Source organism: Bufo bufo, chromosome 3, assembly GCF_905171765.1.
Source record: "Bufo bufo chromosome 3, aBufBuf1.1, whole genome shotgun sequence".
Taxonomy (NCBI): domain Eukaryota; kingdom Metazoa; phylum Chordata; class Amphibia; order Anura; family Bufonidae; genus Bufo; species Bufo bufo.
This window is the reverse complement of record NC_053391.1, coordinates 268,680,916-268,706,672: the sequence shown is the minus strand read 5'-3', so window position 1 is coordinate 268,706,672 and position 25,757 is coordinate 268,680,916. Positions and strand designations below refer to the sequence as shown.

At 45.5% G+C, this 25,757-nt stretch overlaps 1 protein-coding gene across 1 annotated transcript in view; it reads right to left on the bottom strand.

Annotated features, from left to right (window-relative positions):
- The window catches only part of ELAPOR1 (endosome-lysosome associated apoptosis and autophagy regulator 1), an 810,939-nt gene that overhangs the window by 543,970 nt on the left and 241,212 nt on the right, over positions 1-25,757 (bottom strand). The window contains exons 7-9 of the mRNA XM_040422210.1: positions 23,832-23,981; positions 2,583-2,671; positions 2,324-2,501 (exon numbers count right to left, since the gene is read on the bottom strand). Coding sequence (XP_040278144.1) covers positions 2,324-2,501; positions 2,583-2,671; positions 23,832-23,981 — 417 coding nt within the window. The remainder of the gene's footprint in view (positions 1-2,323; positions 2,502-2,582; positions 2,672-23,831; positions 23,982-25,757) is intronic.

Sequence of the window (25,757 nt, the reverse complement as noted above, 5' to 3'; positions counted from 1 at the left end):
ATTCCAGGAAGAAGCATACCCTGTGAGCACGACTGTGAGTAACGTCCAGAGACCAGGAGAGGCCAAATTCCTCCTCAGCTAGTCAGTCCTGAAGATAGCAGAAGATAGTAAGTGCAGAAGATAAATTCCTGCCACATTACAGAGCCACAAGCAGACGACTTATCCTGTAAAGAGCTCCAGGCAGATGATAGAAGCAGAAGATAAAGATTCCTGCCACACATTGCCAATACCAGCTGGGACTTCAAACTAATGCTGTATCTCACTTGGATGAAAGCTGCATCTAGTAAAGACAAGTTTGAACTTTATTCCAAGTCTGGATCTCAATTATTGCTGCAAATCCCTCAATTACTCCTACTAGCAACACACTCATTTTATCGCAAGTGAACCAGGATCCAGGAGTCCAGCCGTACCCAGGTAGGAGACACCGTTGACACTAATGCCACTACCATACAGAGACATTACACCACTCTGGCATTCCTGACCTGGTGAGTTACAATACCTTAAAGGGCCCTGTGTTAGTACCCTGCGCACGCTGCAATTGGCATCACAAACAAAATTATAGACTATCACTTACACCTGACCCAGCCATTGCATATTATTGGCGTCAGAGTGCATACCCCAATCCGGCTCTATTGCAAATATGCCTATTCTTGTCCTATTCTTGTCAGCAATTGCGGACATGTTAAATTTTTTTCGGGAACGGAAATGCAGACCCGAAATGAATGGAACGAAATTGCGGACGTGTGAAATTGAGCCTTAGAGTTATTTTCCACAGATTTTCTGTGTGTTGTGGGGGGGACTACATACATGTGGGAGGTTTTTGTAATGTTTCTGGAGTCGAACTGCATTTTGCTCTAGGCATTGGGTTTTTAATAGTGTTAGAAATGCTATTTTTCCTGCATGTTTTTTTATTTTATTTAAAAGACTACAGCCTTTTCACACATGGCAGAGCAAGTAATTGTAGGGCTTCATAGAAAGACTTGTAACCTGTGCGGATGCAGCAATATGTCGCAGCTTTGCTGCATTTTAGGTGCCACAAAAAATGTAAATGATGAAATGATAATGAAAAAACGCATGTGGTTTGTGCATCATCATACTTGCTTTTATGCTGCATTTTCTTCCAGAAAGGGAAAACACACAGGAGACTAAAATTACATTAATGTAACTCAATTCTGTAATTAATGCTGTGTATGCAGGGGCGTAACTACCATAGCGGCCGACCATGCGACTGTTATGGGGCCCAGGGAAAGAGGGGACCTAGTCTTAGTTGGGAATATCTCCTCTTCTACTGGAGGTGAAAACTTGGTCAGGACTCTACCCTCTAAGGGCTGTTTCACACGAGCGGATGCCGTGCGTGGCATCCGCTCCGTGAAGGAGTGCCAAGACCCGATGCAGACTGCAGAGGCACGGAGCATTAACATGACTGATAATGCTCCTTGCCTCTCTGTGATCTCTTTACTACGAAATCACAGTGACAACTGTGATTTCGTAGTAAAGAGATCACAGAGAGGCACGGAGCATTATCAGTCATGTTAATGCTCCGTGCCTCTGCAGTCTGCATCAGGTCTTGGCACTCTTTCACGGAGCGGATGCCACGCACGGCATCCGCTCGTGTGAAACAGCCCTAAAGGAACAACTTTTAGCAAATGAAGCAGTGGAAAAATGGCCCACGGGTCATTAAGAGGGGTTTAGGCAGAAATTCTTCTGTCCTGTGTGGGGGGCCTGGTTTTATCCTTGCTATGGGGCCCTTACTTCTCTATGTACGCCACTGTGTATATGATTTGCTTTATTTCTCATTGCTGGAAGGAAACAGCATAAAATGCAGATATATTCTTGCAAAAAACACACTCAGTGTTGATAATTTTTTTTGCCACATTCAAATTGTAGCACCACCGTGACTCCTGGCAGCACCCTAACCTTGAAACAAGTGCATGGTAATGAATGAAACTGGTAATGATTATGCTCTGACAAATGATTGACTGACATATCTATTTTTAGCTTAAAAAGGTGCCCATAAACCTCCAACAGTTATCGGCCAAACACTCGTTTAGATGAGAACTACTCTTCCTGACTCCACCATACATATCCACGCTTGGTTTGGCTGAGAATACATGTGTTCTCGATTTGGAGCGCTGAATAAGTCACTGCCAGACACCTCTGCTGAAATTTAATATACCTGATCCATCTTTACCCTAATTATCAGCATACCCCCATACATATAAAAATTTTACTCATCCCGTTGGTGGGTTGGGTTTGGCCAACTTTGCTCTGTATGGTCACTTTTAGTCATAACTCATAGAGATAAGTATAAAAAGATACTTACTGGTACCATCTGAAAACATTCCATGAGGGCATGGTTCACAGATTGTGGTGTTGGACTGATGGAACCCAGGATTACAAGGTGGACATTTTATTTTGGCACCTGACATTGGCAGTTCTTTAGCTCCTTCCATAGTGTCATTGCAAATTTTAGTCTCAATCCATTTATATACCAGTTGTGTCTAAATGTGAAAAATCAAACAACACTGGTTAGGTTTTTCTTCTAATTTAAAAACTCTATGTAGCAAACATGATTTTATTACCTCTTTGTTGATATCACATGGCGTATGAGTGTAGAAATAGTCTTTATCTGTGCAGGGGGGGCGAGGGGTACAATATGCACTGCCAGAAGCTGAAAACAGAAAAATAAATAATATTGCTATCAATTAATTTGATATACTGCTGAAAATATATATTTTTCCCTGAAATCATGTGGTGGTACATTTTTGTAACAAAACTAGCAGAGCGAGAACCAAGAGAGATGGAGAGGGTCCAAACGGCAGTCAAGGAGTAAATCCAAACTGAGCCAGGAAGAATTTATGAAATCGTTAGACCAACCTAAAAGATAAAAACTCAAATTGGGTGTATAAATACACTGGGGTCTAGTATAATATACTGAGCCAACCAACGATAAAAACCAATAACCCCATAGAGAATAAGAGAGCACACATATAAAATATATGTAGTTTATTAAAGACACAATTACAATAAATATGACACAAAGGCACAAGGAAAAGGGGGGGGGGGGGGGGGGGGCGCCCCATGTAGCAGGACCATAAACAACCACCCTCACATATACCCGACTAACAGGGAAAAAAGGTCACAGACACCGGGTATAAAACCGCATACTAAAGGGAGAGCTGTAAGTTCGCCCAAAGTAACCTATAGACATGTGTGTGCTGCATGCAAAAAATAAGAGTCAATGTGGTCACACATAGCAAACTTGCCCACCTAAAATAACATAAATGACCATCAGATGAATACAGATGACCAAGTGGTATCACAGATAAGGGTGAAGCAAGGATGCTATGTGTAAGCAATAACACTAAAATAACAAACTAGCCATGCATAGAACAAAACAAAAGTTACCCATGGTATGCCAAAACCCAAAGTCTGTGACCAGAGCTGCACATCGACGCGCGTTTCGCCGAGAAATGCTTCGTCAGGAGGTAAAGATAACAAACAGTGTCCATCTTTAAATAGTGTGGTCCACAGCTGGCAGTTGATTAGCGCATACGCCCAGTGATGCAGAGCGTGACATCATAGAGGCGCGCCACCCACTCCCAGAAACCAGGCAAGGCCCACCCATCACGTCACATGGCCAGGCAGGGAGGAGGGAGCCGCACTAACAGCGTGCAGCCACACACCCCTCCCGTCCGATCACATGACATGAGGGCGCGCGTTCACCGGCTCGCAAGGGACAGGTATAGGAGCGCCACCACGATGCCCCCCCGCAGGGCACCGGTGCGATGCACAGTTGCCAGGTGGAGATGGGGAATGAAAAATACAGCAAATCGCAGTGTTTGTCAAGATATATTTGTCAGGGATCCGGCATGCCAGGGCAGCCATAAATGGACAATACAGTACTAAGGAGGATGACAAAACACATCTCAGATACAATATATCATCTATCATCCATTCTGATGCATGTGAGATCGAAGTCCCTGTGTAAACATGTTTGCATACCTCTAAAACTGAAAACAATCATAGAAATAAATAAGATATAGATAAAATTGAAATAATAATAAAATATTTGGCAAACAGGTAAATCCCCCACTCTATCATACCATAGTAAGGAGATACGGGTAACCTATACCGTGAATGGAAAGCTGACACTATAAAACATATACGGGATGCAGTGATGTGATACAATATAACATGATCATGGTATAATTATACATACTTAATTGTTAATAAAAAAGGTGACTAATTAATAATAAAAATGTGATGATGAGAAGCCGTCAAAGACATATATATATATATATATATATCGATGACGTTCTCCCATCACCCGATTCTGATAACATATATGAATAGATGAATTCATGTGATCAAAAAACAAAAATTCATAATAAGTGCCTAAAAATCACAAATATGTAAACAGAATACATGTTGAAAAGGTGAAAAACACATGATAAATATAGAGGTGATAATAAGTACACGTGAGAATGATAAAGTGACAAAAATTAATAATAAAAGTACAGTGCATAGTGCAGAAGAGCCCTGAGGTGATAGCCGCAGAGCTAATAAATATCAAGCGCATAGTAAGTGCCGTTCCCCTAACCATCTCATATGGTAGCCACAATCCTAACAACTAGGGGTTATAAGGGATAAGGCCAAAGATCCCCTCCCACACCATAGTGGAGGAGTTGGGGTTTTGATAGATGTCCATTGCTCCATAGAGAGATGTTCTTCTCTAGGCCCAAAACTCGCATATCTCCAATAGGACCACACACAGTCGCAGCAATCAGATGTACTATGAAATACAAACAACAACAGTAAGTACATAATAAAAGGACAACTAACAATAAAAATTAAAAAGCACGATTTATAGAAAAGACTTGAAGCTAACAGTCTCATTGAGACCATTAGGGATCTCACTCTTCAGTAGAACAATCCATTTGGTCTCCAATTGCAGGAGGCGTTTCTTAATATCACCTCCACGGCAGCCCATGGAGACCCTATCAATACCCATACACTGTAACCCACGGGGATCACCATTATGTCTGTCCCTAAAGTGCAAGGCTATGGGTTGAAATTGGGTCAACTCCAGTGGCGTAGCTATAGGGGTCGCAGCGGTCGCAATTGCGACCGGGCCCCTAAGTCAGGGGGGCCCACGGGGCTCCCTCAAGCCAGGAGAACGCGGCCCGCAGCTGATAAATGAGTGAAATCAGATTCACAGGGGGCGGAGCGGAGGCGAGGCCATGCGTGACTCGCACTGTGCAGGGCAGGCTAAGTGAGGAGGGAGGGGGAGCGGCTTCAGTTGAGGTCGGAAGACGAAAGAGGAAGCTGTGTGCAGCGGTGCTGGCTGCCAGTGACTCACTGTCTGATCCGTCTCCTCTCCTGGCTGAGAGCTCCCCTCCTCCTATCCTGAGCCTGCGACGAGTGCGACTGCGCCGCTGCCTGACTCCTGTCTGCTGAGGTGAGAGTGGCTGGACGGACCATCCGACCGGACCGGGGTCCTGGTGGTCCGGTCCAGACCAGTCTAAGTGTCTGTGACTGTCCCTACTCCCTCCCTGAGTGAGTCCGGGGGCCCTAACCCGCCTGGTGGGAGCGCCGGTGGCGGTGACATAGATAGTGATAATTTAAGCCCAGCAGCCCCAGACCAGTCAATACCCGTCCCGTCCCCCTCCTTTAGGAAACAAATATCAGTCAGTACTACTACTCTCCTCAGATGTGATTGCAGGCAGCACAGCAGCAGGCCAGAAGCGATCGATCAGCCAGGATTAATGTGCACAACCTGGGTGGGAGGCCCCCCTTACCCTGGCCTGGCCTTAGGCAAGTGACAAACTGCCCCCCCCCCCTCCTCAATCTTAGACAAGTGACAAACCCAGCTCTGCTACATCTACAATGAGCAACTACAACAAATGTAATGCCAAACTGCAGTTCCATGCGTCCAGTGGAAGCTATCCAAGGCATCACATAGAGGAACTGCAGTTTGGCATTACATTTGTTGTAGTTGCTCATTGTAGATGTAGCAGAGCTGAGTTTTTCACTTGCCTAATAATGAGAGGGGCAGTTTGTCACTTGCCTCCCACTGTGCACATTAATCCTGGCTGATCGATCGCTGCTGCTCTCACATCTGATGAGAGATTTCCTAAGGGGGTATTGACTGGCATTAGGGACGGGCTGGTGGATGAGGGCAGCCACTCAGTCCTGCCTATGGATCACCCAGTTTGCACTTAGCTATGCCAGGGGGTCCCTGATGTATTAACTGACCAATAACATGGAGATCCCAGTGCCAGCTGCCTTGCTGGTGGACGATTAGCATATACTTCTGCTGTAGCCCACAGCAGAAGTATATGCCAATGCCCTTATATGACAGACTAAGGGTACTTTTACACTTGCGGCAGGACGGATCCGGCAGGCTGTTCAGCCTGTCGGATCCGTCCTGCCGCTATTTCGCTGGACCGCTGCTCTGTCCTCATTGACTATAATGGGGATGGGGGCGGAGCTCCGGCGCAGCACGGCACTGCGCGGTGAGAGGTCACCAGACAAAAAAGTCGGACTTGCAGTACTTTTCGGCCGCCAGCCTTTCACCGCACACTGCCAAGCTGCACCGGAGCTCTGTCCCTGTTCCCATTATAGTCAATGGGGATGGAGTGGCGGCAAGGCGAAATAGCGGCAGGACGGATCCAACAGGCTGAACAGCCTGTCGGATCCGTCCTGCCGCAAGTGTGAAACTACTTGCAAGTGTGAAACTGCTCATGGCGGTGGGAGATCTAGGATGGGTGTTTGGGTGGGAGCTCTGGAAGGGGTGGTGGGAGGCCCGATAGATATGTAGGGGCTGGGGGGGGGGCCCATACATTTTTATTGCTATGGGGCCCATGCATTTCTAGCTACGCCCCTGGTCAACTCATCAGGTGCGGTGGTAGTTACCTGGCGGATCTTGCTTGCATGTTCAAATACCCTAACACGCAGCTCCCTGGTGGTCATCCCAACATACAGTACAGGAGATTGCAAGGGCAAGTGATCAGATATATCACAGATGCAGTCCTGCATGTGATATGATGCACGATATGACAATCACGTCGACCCTCGGAATCCCTGAATGTGGAGGACCGAACCATGTATCTACATGCCTGACAGTTGTTACACGGGTAGGAACCCCATTTGGGCCCCTTACTCCCAAAGATGTAAGATGGCGATGGAGATACATAGTGACTGCTGGTGAGCATATCACCCAGGTTTTTGGATCGTCGCCACGTAACCTGGGGATATTGTCGAAGTGTCTCACGCAGGTCATTGTCTGAAAGCAATATAGGCCAGTACTTAGTAAGTATTTCCCGTATTTTACGCCACTGCATGTTAAAAGGCGTAATAAATCGACAGCTGGTATTATCGGTCTTTTGTCTATTACTAGTCAGGAGGGCATCCCTATTTGTAGATATGGCACGTGCATATCCCCTCTTGATGTCAACTTGATTGTATGCCCTATTTTAAAACCTCCTGGAAAGCTCACCAGACTGCGCCTCAAATTTCTTATCACTAGAGCAGACGCGTCGAAGACGCAAACATTGCCCTACCGGAATGGCCCTAACAGTCTGTGGATAATGTGCAGACTTGGCTTCCTATATAGGTCCGTGGAGACCCGACCATCACTCTCCCTACTGATAAGAATGTCCAGGAACTCCATCCTGTCCTAGCTATAATGCCAAGTCAGTCTGATGTTGAGGTTGTTGTTGTTGAGCCGCTGGAGGAAGGTCAGAAGCCGGCCCTCCGTGCCCTGACAGATGAAAAGTACATCGTCGATATACCGCGACCACGAGACCACAGAGCCATAATTCAGAAGATTCAGGACTATCTCTCTCTCCCACTGTCCGAGGAACAAGTTAGCATACGAGCGCACACAAGTCGCCCCCATCGCTGTTCCCCGGAGCTGTAGGAAGAGGCGGTCCTTGAATGTAAAATAATTGTGTCTCAAAATAAAGTCCAGAAGTTCAATCACAAACACAATAATATCCGGATCTAAATTTGCCATATGCATGAAATATTGGAACCCCTGATCCCGTGGTCGTGGCAAATCGACGTGTAGAGGGCCTCAACATCACACGTAACCAGCCACATGTCCCTCTCCAGCGACACCCCATTGAGTTTCCTCAATACATTAGAGGTGTCCCTGACATAGGACGGTAAGGTCTCCACGCATCCCCTCAGATAAAAGTCCACAAATCTGCTAACTCGTTCACAGAGACTCCCCACCCCGGACACAATAGGGCGCCCGGGGGAGGGGGGGGGGGTTGTAACTGCTTATGGACTTTGGGCAACAAATACAGGGTTGGTGTCACCGGATGGTCAACCACCAAACCCTCCTTAAGTCGTGGTGACAAAATGTTGTTTTCAACCCCAGAGTCCAAGATATGGTCTAATTCAACCTTAAACCTGGTGGTGGGATTGCTGTCTAATCGTTTATAACACTCCCTGTCTCCTAACTGTCTGAATGCTCCTTTCTCATACATCTGTGCAGGCCAGATCACAACATTTCCCCCCTTGTCCGCAGGTTTGATTACAATATCCTTCAAATCACGTAACTCTTTAATGGCCCGATGTTGGTCACGAGTCAAATTCTTGCGGCCAGAATAGCCCGCCAGCTGTTCAAAATCATGTTTGACCAGCTTGACAAAAATGTCAACATTTGGGCACAAAAGTTTTTTGGGGAAATGTGATCGGCGGCACAGATGCAGAGGTGACTCGCTAGTGGATGGTGGTGTCTCCTGTTTATCCAGTAAGGCCTGTAGATCGCTAAGTGCCTGTTTCTCAGCTTCAGTAGTAAATGGGGAACTGGTAGAGCCCCTCCCAAAATACTTTTTGAAAAGGAGCTTCCTACCAAAAAGGTCCTTCACGGCCGTGAAATATTCAAATCTGCCTGAAGGAGCAAAAGTAAGCCCCTTTTGAAGAACCTGGACCTGTATATCAGTAAGCCTATGTGTGGACAGATTAATTACCTTGTTCTAAAGGCACGGAGGGCCGGCTTCTGACCTTCCTCCAGTGGCTCAACAACAACAACCTCAACATCAGACTGACTTGGCATTATAGCCAGGACAGGATGGAGTTCCTGGACATTCTTATCAGTAGGGAGAGTGATGGTCGGGTCTCCACAGACCTATATAGGAAGCCAACTTCCACCAACACCCTCCTACATGCCAAGTCTGAACATTATCCACAGACGGTTAGGGCCATTCCGGTGGGGCAATTTTTGCGTCTTCGACGCGTCTGCTCTAGTGATAAGAAATTTGAGGCGCAGTCTGGTGAGCTTTCCAGGAGGTTTCAAAATAGGGCATACAATCAAGTTGACATCAATAGGGGGTATGCACGTGCCAAATCTACAAATAGGGATGCCCTCCTGACTAGTAATAGACAAAAGACCGACAATACCAGCTGTCGATTTATTATGCCTTTTAACATGCAGTGGCGTAAAATACGGGAAATACTCACTAAGTACTGGCCAATATTGCTTTCAGACAATGACATGCGTGCGACACTTCGACAATATCCCGAGGTTACGTGGCGATGATCCAAAAACCTGGGTGATATGCTCACCAGCAGTCACTATGTATCTCCATCGCCATCTTACATCTTTGGGAGTAAGGGGCCCAAATGGGGTTCCTACCCGTGTAACAACTGTCAGGCATGTAGATACATGGTTCGGTCCTCCACATTCAGGGATTCCGAGGGTCGACGTGATTATCATATCGTACATCATATCACATGCAGGACTGCATCTGTGATATATCTGATCACTTGCCCTTGCAATCTCCTGTAAGTTGGGATGACCACCAGGAAACTGCGCGTTAGGGTATTTGAACATGCAAGCAAGATCCGCCAGGCAGCTACCACCGCACATGATGAGTTGACCCAATTTCAACCCATGACCTTGCACTTTAGGGACAGACATAATGGTGATCCCCGTGGGTTACAGTGTATGGGTATTGATAGGGTCTCCATGGGCTGCCGTGGAGGTGAAATTAAGAAACGCCTCCTAGATTGTTCTACTGAAGAGTGAGATCCCTAATGGTCTCAATGAGACTGTTAGCTTCAAGTCTTTTCTATAAATCGTGCTTTTTAATTTTTATTGTTAGTTGTCCTTTTATTATGTACTTACTGTTATTTGTATTTCATAGTACATCTGATTGCTGCGACTGTGTGTGGTCCTATTGCAGATATGCGAGTTTTGGGCCTAGAGAAGAACATCTCTCTATGGAGCAATAGACATCTATCAAAACCCCAACTCCTCCACTATGGTGTGGGAGGGGATCTTTGGCCGCCGCTCCTTATCCTTTATAACCCCTAGTTGTTAGGATTGTGGCTACCATATGAGATGGTTAGGGGAACGGCACTTACTATGTGCTTGATATTTATTAGTTCTGCGGCTATCACCTCAGGGCTCTTCTGCACTATGCACTGTACTTTTATTATTTATTTTTGTCACTTTATCATTCTCGCGTGTACTTATTATCACCTCTATATTTATCATGTGTTTTTCACCTTTTCAACATGTATTCTGTTTACATATTTGTGATTTTTAGGCACTTATTATGAATTTTTGTTTTTTGATCACATGAATTCATCTATTCATATATGTTATCAGAATCGGGTGATGGGAGAACGTCATCGATATATATATATATATATATATATATATGTCTTTGACGGCTTCTCATCATCACATTTTTATTATTAATTAGTCACCTTTTTTATTAACAATTAAGTATGTATAATTATACCATGATCATGTTATACTGTATCACATCACTGCATCCCGTATATGTTTATAGTGTCAGCTTTCCATTCACGGTATAGGTTACCCGTATCTCCTTACTATGGTATGATAGAGTGGGGGATTTACCCGTTTGCCAAATATTTTATTATTATTTCAATTTGATCTATATCTTATTTATTTCTATGATTGTTTTCAGTTTTAGAGGTATGCAAACATGTTTACACAGGGACTTCGATCTCACATGCATCAGAATGGATGATAGATGATATATTGTATCTGAGATGTGTTTTGTCATCCTCCTTAGTACTGTATTGTCCATTTATGGCTGCCCTGGCATGCCGGATCCCTGACAAATATATCTTGACAAACACTGCTATTTACTGTATTTTTCATTCCCCATCTCCACCTGGCAACTGCGCATCGCACCGGTGCGCTGCAGGGGGGCATCGTGGTGACGCTCCTATACCTGTCCCTTGCGAGCTCGCTGACGTGCGCCCTCATGTCATGTGATCGGACGGGAGGGGGGTGTGGCTGCACGCTGTTAGTGCGGCTCCCTCCTCCCTGCCTGGCTATGTGACGTGATGGGCGGGCCTCGCCTGGTTTCTGGGAGTGGGTGGCGCGCCTCTATGATGTCACGCTCTGCATCACTGGGCGTATGCGCTAATCAACTGCCAGCTGTGGACCACACTATTTAAAGATAGACACTGTTTGTTATCTTTACCTCCTGACGAAGCCTTTCTCGGCGGAACGCGCGTCGAGGTGCAGCTCTGGTCACAGACTTTGGGTTCCGGCATACCATGGTTAACTTGTGTTTTGTTCTATGCATGGCTAGTTTGTTATTTTAGTGTTATTGCTTACACATAGCATCCTTGCTTCACCCTTATCTGTGATACCACTTGGTCATCTGTATTCATCTGATGGTCATTTATGTTATTTTAGGTGGGCAAGTTTGCTATGTGTGACCACATTGACTCTTATTTTTTGCATGCAGCACACACATGTCTATAGGTTACTTTGGGCGAACTTACAGCTCTCCCTTTAGTATGCGGTTTTATACCCGGTGTCTGTGACCTTTTTTCCCTGTTAGTCGGGTATATGTGAGGGTGGTTGTTTATGGTCCTGCTACACGGGGCGTCCCACCACCCCCCTTTTCCTTGTGCCTTTGTGTCATATTTATTGTAATTGTGTCTTTAATAAACTACATATTTTATATGTGTGCTCTCTTATTCTCTATGGGGTTATTGGTTTTTTTCGTTGGTTGGCTCAGCATTTATGAAATCACCAGCATTAGGCCATGACTGAGTAGCATATTTAGATCCCCACCTAGCTTATGGAATTGGATGCTGAGCCAGGGACCAGATTGACTCAGCTTCCAGCCTCATTGATAGCTCGATAAGCCAAAAGCTTGACTTGTCAGCATTGCAACCCTCCCACCACAGTCATGCATAGCATTTTCTCTGCCCTTCCCCTTCTATGAGGGGCCATAGGACCCTTATATCTAGGAAACTTTGTATAAAAAGAGTGGATCAGACAATCCACATGTACAGATAAAGCTGGTATCCAAGAACATTCTTCACGTCCATAACCTTTACAATGTATTAACATACATAGTAACATAGTTTATAAGGCTGAAAAATACATCTGTCCATCCAGTTCAGCCTGTTATCCTGCAAGTTGATCCAAATGAAGGCAAAAAAACCTGAGGTAGAAGTAAATTTTCCTCACTTTAAAGGAAAAGAAATTCCTTCCCGACTCCAATCAGGCCATCAGAATAACTCCCTGGATCAACAACCCATCTCTAGTAGCTATAACCTGTAATATTATTACACTCCAGAAATACATCTAGGCCCCTCTTGAACTCTTTTAGTGAACCTTTAAATCTATGAGAGTCCTTGGAACGTTGTATATCATACTCCAAGTCTCCCTCTACCAAATAGGAGGATGAGGCTTTTTTTCTTCTTGTTACGCTCCCCCCCAAACCATCCCACCCTAAAGGCTGAGGCACAAAATAAATGTACTTTTTGAGAAGTGTTTTATTAAACATATTGTAAATCTAAAATGAATGGGGCAAAAGCAATCAAAAAGACACAGGATTAATAACTTCCACAATCTCATAGGGACCAATGTATCTGGGACCCAACTTATGTGAAGGTACTTTGAGATGCAGATGTTTGTAGATAAATATATCTTTCCCCCCACAGAAAAGAAAGAATCCACTGAACATTTCTTATCAGCATTTCTCTTTTGAAAAAAATAAAAATAAATTGACTTTCTTCAGGTTCGTTTGAACCTGTGCCCAAACTATGCACACTTTTTTAATGAATCTCCACCCCTGTATTTTCAGTAACGCATGTGGAAAATGGATGTAATAATTACAGGGGAAAAAAGCGGTGTCGAAAAATACATGATGGCGATTACTGACAGCAAATTTAGCTAGCGTCAGATAATCTACCCATTCAGATTGAGGTAACATACTACTCAAGTCTTTCATTAAACCATTTTTTTTTCATTCTTTTTATTGCAATCAAGAAATATGACAAGATCATTCCTCCTTTTCCAATATATACAAGATGTCAAAGATAAACATTTACATTGTACATTAATCTTGATTTAATTTTCTTTTTTTCTTCTTGTTACGCTCCCTCCCAAACCATCCCACCCCCCAACCTTTAAACTCTAACATCCCCCCTTTTTCACTTCTTTTCTTTTTTCCCTTTTGTTCCTTTTTTTGTTCCATGCAGAAAGGATTTTATACTTACCTGTATCTTATTTCATCAGGAGAATTTCTACCTTTCTCACCTGCCAACTTTCCTAACTTTCCTCCTATTTGGGCTTCTACATACCACTTTGTCTGTTGGAAAGGAGACATTAGTTCTCGAATCTCTACCTCTGATAGTGCTGCTTCAATAAATGTTTTCCATTTTTTAATAAACTTGCCTATTGTCTTTTCTTTGTTTCTTTCTATGTCCAGTCTCTCCATGTAAAGCACATGCTTCATTGTCCCCAAAAAGTCTTCCCATGTAGGGGTCTCAGTTTTTAACCACTGCCTCAAAATTACTTTCTTAACCGACATGAGTAAAATATGTATTCCTCCCTCTGATACTCCTATTCCCATTTCCTCCACCTGTTATTTTGGGATATAATGAAAAATGCATTGTTGTGGGTTTTGTGCTACAATCACCCCCCAAACTAACTGAATATACTCAGTGGTTTGTGACCATAGTGGATGTAATGTTGGGCAGTCCCAAAGACTATGTAGAAGTCCAGCTTTCAGTAGATTACATTTAGGGCATTGTCAAATAATGAGCTGGAGCGTCTCTATAAGATAAGTCAAAAGCGAAAGTCGCCTTGTGCATAGTCCGCGAATGAGTTTCCCTCCATTGCTCATTGTGAATCGCTCTTCTTATAAACTCAAAAACTTTCCTCATTTTTTTTCATGGCTTCTTCATATTTATTTTTTATTTCCTTTTTCTTCCCATCCCTGGGCATGGGAAAAGTGAGTATACTCTCACTCCATCGGATGCTGATGTCTCCATACATCAGACCAGTGGATTGAAGCAATGGAGAAAGAGTATGAGCACCTCTAGGAGTAGGCCGTATTTTGGGATCCTTTTGACATCTATCTTCCCTGTCATCATGCATTCTATTAAAATCTCCTGCTACCAATAACTGACCGTTGCCTTTTTGCATTATTGTGGTCTCTATTTTGTTATAGAATCTCTGCTGAGATGAGTTAGGTGCATATACTGTATGCTATAGATAGTAAGTACTCCTGCCGGTGATTCTAGCAATATTTTTATCAGTCTACCTTCGTCGTCTGTCATGACAGTTTTGATATCATAGCGTTTGTGTAGGAGGATGATTACTCCTGCATTCCTCCCAAGCGAGGAGGACCCCACTACTTGACCCACCCATAGCTTTCAAAGTCTCCAGAAATCCTGTTCCTCTAGGTGTGTCTCCTGCAGCAAGGCCACATCAATGTTAAGTTTCTTTAAATGTCTCAATATATTCGCCCGTTTGTATTGGGATCATAAGCCCTTGACATTCTAGGTGGCTATTCTTATGTTATCCCTGTTTTAATGACATTTGCAGAAGGCACCCCCCAATGAAAGAGGCATGGGTCCCAAAACATACTCTGTATTTTTGTCCCCTCAGCATGGAACATGGACAATACCAGCACCCTACCCTTACCCCGTGCCGCCTGGAGGTAACTAGAGTCTATGGCATGCGGCCTTAGTATCAGTCCCTATTAAAGAGACGAGCCGGAACCAAAAGCTCCGGGTCAAGAGCCAGCTCCTGCTTCCACCGCTGCTCCTGTACCGAACCCGTAGCGCAGATGGAAGCCGGAGATATTGACCTACGCCAGAAGCAAGATATGTTCCGTGGCGAATCTCGCCGGTTGCTTGGAGACCTCCGTAACCTTCAGAGTGACACCTCGAACCAGCCCATTTGATGACGACTAGAGTTGAGCGAACACCTGGATGTTCGGGTTCGAGAAGTTTGGCCGAACTTCCCGGAAATGTTCGGGTTTGGGATCCGAACCCGACCCGAACTTCGTCCCGAACCCGAACCCCATTGAAGTCAATGGGGACCCGAACTTTTCGGCACTAAAAAGGCTGTAAAACAGCCCAGGAAAGGGCTAGAGAGCTGCAAAAGGGAGCAAAATGTAGTTAAATCCCCTGCAAATAAATGTGGATAGGGAAATGAATAAAAATAAAAATAAAATAAATAAAAATTAACCAATATCAATTGGAGAGAGGTCCCATAGCAGAGAATCAGGCTTCATGTCAGCAGAGAATCAGGCTTCATGTCATAGCAGAGAATCAGGCTTCACGTCACCCAAAACTGGAACAGTCCATTGTCAGATATTTAGGCCCCGGCACCCAGGCAGAGGAGAGAGGTCCCATAACATAGAATCTGGCTTCATGTCAGCAGAGAATCAGTCTTCATGTCAAAGCAGAGAATCAGGCTTCATGTCATAGCAGAGAATCAGGCTTCACGTCACCCACCACTGGAACAGTCCATTGTCATATATTTAGGCCCAGGCACCCAGGCAGAGGAGAGAGGTCCCATAGCAGAGAATCTGGCTTCATGTCAGCAGAGAATCAGTCTTCATGTCATAGCAGAGAATCACGCTTCACGTCACCCACCACTGGAACAGTCCATTGTCATATATTTAGGCCCCGGCACCCAGACAGAGGAGAGAGGTCCCATAGCAGAGAATCTGGCTTCATGTCAGCAGAGAATCATGCTTCACGTCACCCAACATTGGAACAGTCCATTGTCATATAATTTAGGCCCCGGCACCCAGACAGAGGACAGAGGTCCCATAACATAGAATCTGGCCTCATGTCAGCGACTCAGCAGAGAATCAGTCTTCATGTCATAGCAGAGAATCAGGCTTCATGTCACCCACCACTGGAACAGGCCACTGTCAGATATTTTTAGGCCCCGGCACCCAGACAGAGGAGAGGTTCATTCAACTTTGGGTTGCCCCGCAATATAATGGTAAAATGAAAATAAAAATAGGATTGAATGAGGAAGTGCCCTGGAGTACAATAATATATGGTTAAGGGGAGGTAGTTAATGTCTAATCTGCACAAGGGATGGACAGGTCCTGTGGGATCCATGCCTGGTTCATTTTTATGAACGTCAGCTTGTCCACATTGGCTGTAGACAGGCTGCTGCGTTTGTCTGTAATGACGCCCCCTGCCGTGCTGAATACACGTTCAGACAAAACGCTGGCCGCCGGGCAGGCCAGCACCTCCAAGGCATAAAAGGCTAGCTCTGGCCACATGGACAATTTGGAGACCCAGAAGTTGAATGGGGCCGAACCATCAGTCAGTACGTGGAGGGGTGTGCACACATACTGTTCCACCATGTTAGTGAAATGTTGCCTCCTGCTAACACGTTCCGTATCAGGTGGTGGTGCAGTTAGCTGTGGCGTGGTGACAAAACTTTTCCACATCTCTGCCATGCTAACCCTGCCCTCAGAGGAGCTGGCCGTGACACAGCTGCGTTGGCGACCTCTTGCTCCTCCTCTGCCTTCTCCTTGGGCTTCCACTTGTTCCCCTGTGACATTTGGGAATGCTCTCAGTAGCGCGTCTACTAACGTGCGCTTGTACTCGCGCATCTTCCTATCACGCTCCAGTGCAGGAAGTAAGGTGGGCACATTGTCTTTGTACCGGGGATCCAGCAGGGTGGCAACCCAGTAGTCCACACACGTTAAAATGTGGGCAACTCTGCTATCGTTGCGCAGGCACTGCAGCATGTAGTCGCTCATGTGTGCCAGGCTGCCCAGAGGTAAGGACAAGCTGTCCTCTGTGGGAGGCGTATCGTCATCGTCCTGCGTTTTTACCCAGCCATGCACCAGTGATGGGCCTGAGCTGCGTTGGGTGCCACCCCGCTGTGAACATGCTTCATCCTCATCCTCCTCCACCTCCTCCTCATCCTCGTCCTCCTCGTCCTCCAGTAGTGGGCCCTGTCTGGCCACATTTGTACCTGGCCTCTGCTGTTGCAAAAAACCTCCCTCTGAGTCACTTCGAAGAGACTGGCCTGAAAGTGCTAAAAATGACCCCTCTTCCTCCTCCTCCTCCTGGGCCACCTCCTCTTCCATCATCGCCCTAAGTGTTTTCTCAAGGAGACATAGAAGTGGTATTGTAACGCTGATAATGGCGTCATCGCCACTGGCCATGTTGGTGGAGTACTCGAAACAGCGTAACAGGGCACACAGGTCTCGCATGGAGGCCCAGTCATTGGTGGTGAAGTGGTGCTGTTCCGCAGTGCGACTGACCCGTGCGTGCTGCAGCTGAAACTCCACTATGGCCTGCTGCTGCTCGCACAGTCTGTCCAGCATGTGCAAGGTGGAGTTCCACCTGGTGGGCACGTCGCATATGAGGCGGTGATTCACGCGGGAAGGCCGAAGTTACGCTGTAGCGCAGACAGGCGAGCAGCGGCAGGATGTGAACGCGGAAGCGCGAACAGACGGCCCGCACTTTATGCAGCAGCTCTGACATGTCGGGGTAGTTGCGAATGAACTTCTGCACCACCAAATTCAGCACATGCGCCAGGCAAGGGATGTGCGTCAAACCGGCTAGTCCCAAAGCTGCAACGAGATTTCGCCCATTATCGCACACCACCCGGCCGGGCTTGAGGCTCACCGGCAGCAACCACTCGTCGGTCTGTTGTTCTATACCCCGCCACAAATCCTGTGCGGTGTGGGGCCTGTCCACCAAACATATGAGTTTCAGAATGGCCTGCTGACGTTTACCCCGGGCTGTGCTGAAGTTGGTGGTGAAGGTGTGTGGCTGACTGGATGAGCAGGTGGAAGAAGAGGAGGAGGAAGCTGAGTAGGAGGAGGAGGCAACAGGAGGCAAAGAATGTTGCCCTGCGATCCTTGGCGGCGTAAGGATGTGCGCCAAACAGCTCTCCGCCTGGGGCCCAGCCGCCACTACATTTACCCAGTGTGCAGTTAGGGAGATATAGCATCCCTGGCCGTGCTTACTGGTCCACGTATATGTGGTTAGGTGGACCTTGCCACAGATGGCGTTGCACAGTGCACACTTGATTTTATCGGATACTTGGTTGTGCAGGGAAGGTACGGCTCTCTTGGAGAAGTAGTGCCGGCTGGGAACAACATACTGTGGGACAGCAAGCGACATGAGCTGTTTGAAGCTGTCTGTTTCCACCAGCCTGAATGACAGCATTTCATAGGCCAGCATTTCAGGGCCAGGGATCGAGGGAGGCTAGGTGGGAATTTACGCTTTCTCTCAAATGTTTGTGAGATGGAGAGCTGAACGCTGCTGTGTGACATGGTTGAGATGCTTGGTGACGCAGGTGGTGGTGTTGGTGGTACATCCCATGTTTGCTGGGCGGCAGGTGCCAACGTTCCTCCAGAGGCGGAGGAAGAGGCCGAGGCGGCAGCAGCAGAAGAGGCCGAGGCGGCAGCAGCAGAAGAGGTAACAGGGGGAGCCTGAGTGAGTTCCTTGTTTTTAAGGTGTTTACTCCACTGCAGTTCATGCTTTGCATGCAGGTGCCTGGTCATGCAGGTTGTGCTAAGGTTCAGAACGTTAATGCTTCGCTTCGGGCTCTGATGGCACAGCGTGCAAACCACTCGGGTCTTGTCGTCAGCACATTGTTTGAAGAAGTGCCATGCCAGGGAACTCCTTGAAGCTGCCTTTGGGGTGCTCGGTCCCAGATGGCGGCGGTCAGTAGCAGGCGGAGTCTCTTGGCGGCGGGTGTTCTGCTTTTGCCCACTGCTCCCTCTGTCTTTTGCTACGCTGTTGGCTCGGTCTCACCACTGCCTCTTCCTCCGAACTGTGAAAGTCAGTGGCACGACCTTCATTCCATGTGGGGTCTAGGACCTCATCGTCCCCTGCATCGTCTTCCACCCAGTCTTGATCCCTGACCTCCTGTTCAGTCTGCACACTGCAGAAAGACGCAGCAGTTGGCACCTGTGTTCCGTCATCATCAGAGACGTGCTGAGGTGGTATTCCCATGTCCTCATCATCAGGAAACATAAGTGGTTGTGCGTTAGTGCATTCTATCTCTTCCACCCCTGGGGAAGGGCTAGGTGGATGCCCTTGGGAAACCCTGGCAGCAGAGTCTTCAAACAGCATAAGAGACTGCTGCATAACTTGAGGCTCAGACAGTTTCCCTGATATGCATGGGGATGATGTGACAGACTGATGGGCTTGGTTTTCATGCGCCATCTGTGTGCTTTCTGCAGAAGACTGGGTGGGAGATAATGTGAACGTGCTGGATCCACTGTCGGCCACCCAATTGACTAATGCCTGTACCTGCTCAGGCCTTACCATTCTTAGAACGGCATTGGGCCCCACCAAATATCGCTGTAAATTCTGCTGGCTACTGGGACCCGAGGTAGTTGGTTCACTAGGACGTGTGGCTGTGGCCACGTCCTCTCCCAGCACCAGAGGGTCCACTAACACCACCACGACCATGTCCGCGTCCGCGTCCCTTACTAGATGTTTTCCTCATTGTTACCGTTCACCACAATAAGAAAAATATTATTTGGCCCAATGTATTGAATTCAAATTCAGGCCTTTTTTTTTACAGACACCTAACACTATCTGGCTATCTATTTAGGTACCGTATTACACTAATACAGGCACAGCAGTAATGACAGAGTTAGCTGAATAAAAATTTGAGGCCTATTATTTAGGCGCTCGGTGACAGGTATACGTTTTTCGGACAGAATTAGACTTGGATATGCACAGTAGCGTGTGTGTGAAGTTATTGAGAATGACCCTATCAGCACCTTGAATCTAATATACCCTTTTAGGGATAGATTTAAAGTAGGCCTGATACAGCAGAAACCACTAATTTAGAAAATTGCTAGGTTGGGAATTGTATTTCAACCCAGAACAAAAACTGTGCTTTGACGGACACAAAATAACTTGAGCAGCTACAGCAATAGCCACAGATTTAGCGGAATATAAATTTGAGGCCTATTATTTAGGCGCTGGGTGACAGGTATACGTTTACGGACAGAATTAGACTTGGATATGCACAGTAGCGTGTGTGTGAAGTTATTGAGAATGACCCTATCAGCACCTTGAATCTAATATACCCTTTTAGGGATAGATTTAAATAACCACACTATTGATGGTTAAATGGACTTGGTGGCAGCTTGCCCCTGATGTAGGATATAGCCAAAAAATAACCACACTATTGATGGTTAAATGGACTTGGTGGCAGCTTGCCCCTGATGTAGGATATAGCCAAAAAATAACCACACTATTGATGGTTAAATGGACTTGGTGGCAGCTTGCCCTTGATGTAGGATATAGCCAAAAAAATAACCACACTATTGATGGTTAAATGGACTTGGTGACAGCTTGCCCCTGGTGTAGGATATAGCAAAAAATAACCACACTATTGATGGTTAAATGGACTTGGTGGCAGCTTGTGCTCCACAAGCCACAAAATGGCTGCCGATCACCCCAGAAAAAAGTGACTGAAAAACGCTCTGGGCAGCCTAAAAGCAGTGAGCAATTGAATAGCAGCAGTTCAATGATCCACAGCTGTAGATCGATCACTGTCTTAAGTGTTTTGGAGGAGTTAATCACTGCCTAATCTCGCCCTAACGTCGCAGCTGCAACCTCTCCCTACACTTGTAACAGCAGAGTGACGTGCAGCGCTACGTGACCCAAGCTTATATAGAGGCTGGGTCACATGTTGCAAACTTTTTATTGCAGTGACTTAATATTACCATGCAATGTTGAAATAAAGATATATCTATATATGTGTGTGGCGTATGTTTTTGTTGTTTTTCAGGTGACGGCGAGGAGATCCACAGCATCTAGCAAGTCTAAAGTCGAGGTCAACTTTCCTTAAAGCAGTGGGTAATGTAGTGTCCCACTCCAGGTGGATGGGAACACTCAAAAATTGTTTGTGCCATCCTATGTAATTTTGCACTATTTATTTTATTTTCCTTTGTCAATGCTGTTAAATTCCCATTTAAGGCTGGTTCAATGCATTACACATATCCACCTCTATGTATCACTTTAACACCATTTATATAGGTCAGCCACAGGAAGTTAGATTAGGAGTGAAGAGTTCAGAGAGGAGAGGAGCCAGACTTGGCTCTGTTCTCCTGGGCCTAGCCCAGGGAACCATACTACTGCTACCTTTGTAGTCCAAGACTAGGACTTATTGATCCTTTACTGTAATACCTCTTCCAGGGACCCTTCCGGGGATTAAGAGAATAATTGCTGCATCTTGTGCAACCCTTTCAAAGAATGGAGCAGAGAGTTTGCCTGCCATGAGGGAGACCGCCCTCATGAATTACTGAATCACTGAATATTGCTGAATTGCAGAATAGAACTTACATAGGATCCAAACTATTATTGAAAGGCTGAGTAATCAGAGCAAGATTAGGAACCAAGTACAAGTAAGATCATCACTTCTATACAGTTTAGCTGGAACCTATATACACCACCTCACTGAGCCTGTTATTGGGATTTACAGCTTTACCATCTATATTTATGACAAAAAGCTGCTATTGGATGATACTGATTGCAAGAATACAATTTACAAGTAAAGTTCCTGTTTTGGTTCAACTACTCATCATTCTACTCTATCTCCTAATTGTACCTTACGGTGCTGGCGTCACGAAGGGGGCCCAGCCACCAAAGCACCCTAAGCATACCCACTACCATCAAGGGCACCTCAACTTCCATCTGGCTGGTGTTCCCTGCAACAGAGAGTGTCCCGGAGGATTTAGTGCGGTCTTCCCCTCCACTGCACGCCAGCCCAGGGAGCTACAGCAAAAAGGGAGTACAACTACTACACTCATTCAGCACACCGTTACACTTACAATGCAAAAAACTGCATTTTCAGAATAAGATCGATATAACCGAGACAGGAAACAAAACTTTCTTGGAAATAGTGGAAAATACGTGACTGATTAGGTGGTCTTCCAGCTGTGGTAAAACTAAAACTCCCAAGATGTACAATTGCTTGGCTGTTCTCAGAACGCCATAGAAATGAATGCAGCATGCTGGGAGTCATAGTTTCACCACAGCTGGAGTGCCGGAGGTTAGCCATCACTGACCTAGGTGTTTGTAATACTCGGTCTTGAAATGCTTGGGGCAACTTTTGAGCAAATAGCCAGCATCATTACAGTAGACACACAGCCCCTAATATCTCAGGAAGATTCTTTCCTCCTGGAATGATATTGTAGATTCCTTTGCATAGGTTCCTCAGAAAACAAAGGGAGGTTTATACAGGGTGGACTGCAAGGAAATGCACTCTGTATTGTGTTCTCTTAGCCATTGAACAAGCCTGATGAGCAGAGTCATAGCTTCTTTCATGAATGTGGCCTGCAGATAATTAACCTAAGAATTTTTCAAGCTCTCAGATAGACAATAAATGACAATGAATGGCTGGGTAATTTCTATAGGGAATCAATGTACCGTCTTCTAAATATGGAGTAGTAATCTTTAACGGGTGATTATCCTGATGAAGAGACAGAAGATTCACTTAAGCCACAGCCTGGGATCAGGGTCATCATATAGTAAACTCAAGGCTGCAAAGAAATTTCTGTACAGATGACAGTTCAGAAAAGTTTAGAGAGAAGGCCAAGGCTTGTAGATCTCCCTGCAGAAGAGACATGATGAGTACCACATATTGCTTCTCAGTTCCCGATGAATGAGGTCTCATAAAGAAAGTGATAACTGATTTTGGATCTCCAATAAATCTATTAGGGAGATTTACCTTATGTTTAACTGATACTGGTAAGTTTATAGTACAAGCAACTGTAGTGACATTTCAGGCAAGCACAGCCTTCTGATATTGGAGTCTCTAAGTCAGATGCTGGACAAGCTGCTTTAAACCCTGTATTTGATATACAAGACCATTAATCTGCTCTACAGTGTTATTTTGAGGAAATACCATGGTCACCATAGCAAACAAATGTATAAACTGCTACCTCTTCCTTAATCACTCCAGTTGGCAGGAAGTTAAGACAACCCATAGACTCTTCACCTGAGCCTGCCGCAAGGCCAGAAGGACTTGGCTGCCAAGCACCCAGGAAGCCAATCCAGAAACTTGCCATGGTCAGAATGCCAGGGAAATCAGTAGCAGCCAATTCAACAGATGAGGAGTTAATCCAGAAACTAGGCCATTATCAATATACAGTGGGTTAACAAGCAGATCTAGAGTTTATGCACAAAGAATAGATGTACAAACGGAGCCAGGAGGCATATACCAGCAGCGAGCTTAAATCCCCCCCGCCTAGCTCTGGGATTAGATGCTATGGTTTACAGGTTGACCAGTCAGGGCTTGAGTAGTTGGCATGGCAACCTTCCCAGCACAGCCATGCAGAGAATTTTGGCTAGTCTAATAATAAACAAGCTTTCTATTATTTGTATTTAAAAGCTGTAAAAATTAATAATAAGGCAAATAAGAGGTAGAAATGAGCAGATATTATTAACTTTATGTCATATCCATGACTTACTGACCAAATCCTTGTAATGTAAACAAAAACATATTATTTGGGCAGTCAATTAAAGTTACAGCTTTGTATTTCTGCAATTCAGTATATAGTTACCTGAATACTTATCAGGTTCACATGGTGTACAAGAGGAGGCCCCACGATACGAAAAGGTGTTTTTAGGGCATTGCTGACAGGATGAAGTTGCAGTGCTGGGGGCAAACGTACCAGGCTTGCATGGGAAGCATTCTGAAGTATAGGCAACACCTACGAATAAAAAACTTTATAGTCTACAACAAAAAGCTTTTTATTTATATATAGCAAAAACTGTCATACAAACCGGATTCCAAAAAAGTTGGGACACTAAACAAATTGTGAATAAAAACTGAATGCAATGATGTGGAGATGGCAAATGTCAATATTTTATTTGTAATAGAACGTAGATGACAGATCAAACGTTTAATCCGAGTAAATGTATCATTTTAAAGGAAAAATACGTTTATTCCAATTTTCACGGTGTCAACAAATCCCAAAAAAGTTGGGACAAGTAGCAATAAGAGGCTGGAAAAAGTAAATTTGAGCATAACGAAGAGCTGGAAGACCAATTAACACTAATTAGGTCAATTGGCAACATGATTGGGTATAAAAAGAACTTCTCAGAGTGGCAGTGTCTCTCAGAAGCCAAGATGGGTAGAGGATCACCAATTCCCACAATGTTGCGCAGAAAGATAGTGGAGCAATATCAGAAAGGTGTTACCCAGCGAAAAATTGCAAAGACTTTGCATCTATCATCATCAACTGTGCATAACATCATCCGAAGATTCAGAGAATCTGGAACAATCTCTGTGCGTAAGGGTCAAGGCCGTAAAACCATACTGGATGCCCGTGATCTCCGGGCCCTTAAACGACACTGCACCACAAACAGGAATGCTACTATAAAGGAAATCACAGAATGGGCTCAGGAATACTTCCAGAAACCATTGTCAGTGAACACAATCCACCGTGCCATCCGCCGTTGCCAGCTGAAACTCTACAGTGCAAAGAAGAAGCCATTTCTAAGCAAGATCCACAAGCTCAGGCGTTTTCACTGGGCCAGGGATCATTTAAAATGGAGTGTGGCAAAATGGAAGACTGTTCTGTGGTCAGACGAGTCACGATTCGAAGTTCTTTTTGGAAATTTGGGACGCCATGTCATCCGGACCAAAGAGGATAAGGACAACCCAAGTTGTTATCAACGCTCAGTTCAGAAGCCTGCATCTCTGATGGTATGGGGTTGCATGAGGGCGTGTGGCATGGGCAGCTTGCATGTCTGGAAAGGCACCATCAATGCAGAAAAATATATTCAGTTTCTAGAACAACATATGCTCCCATCCAGACGTCATCTCTTTCAGGGAAGACCCTGCATTTTTCAACAAGATAATGCCAGACCACATTCTGCATCAATCACAACATCATGGCTGCGTAGGAGAAGGATCCGGGTACTGAAATGGCCAGTCTGCAGTCCAGATCTTTCACCTATAGAGAACATTTGGCGCATCATAAAGAGGAAGGTGCAACAAAGAAGGCCCAAGACGATTAAACAGTTAGAGGCCTGTATTAGACAAGAATGGGAGAGCATTCCTATTTCTAAACTTGAGAAACTGGTCTCCTCGGTCCCCAGACGTCTGTTGAGTGTTGTAAGAAGGGGAGATGCTACACAGTGGTGAAAATGGCCTTGTCCCAACTGTAACGGATCCGCTTCCGTTAATGGATGCTTCCTAGCTTGCGCCGAGGACCACAAGCACCGCACTGGACACCACAACCACCGCAGACTCCACAACTGCCGTAGCTTAACTGGAGCCGCGCCGTCTTCCTTCCACCCTGAATGAACCTCCAGCATTCAGGACCGTGGGGGAAAGATCTCTCCTCCAGGAAATATGCAGAGCCTAGCAATCCCCAGCGTGATACAGCAATTCCCTCCAATAACGAGACGAGGCTTCGTTTTGAAGGGTTAGAAAAACATGAACACTTTATTGAGGGCTACCCGCCCGTATTTATGCAGGT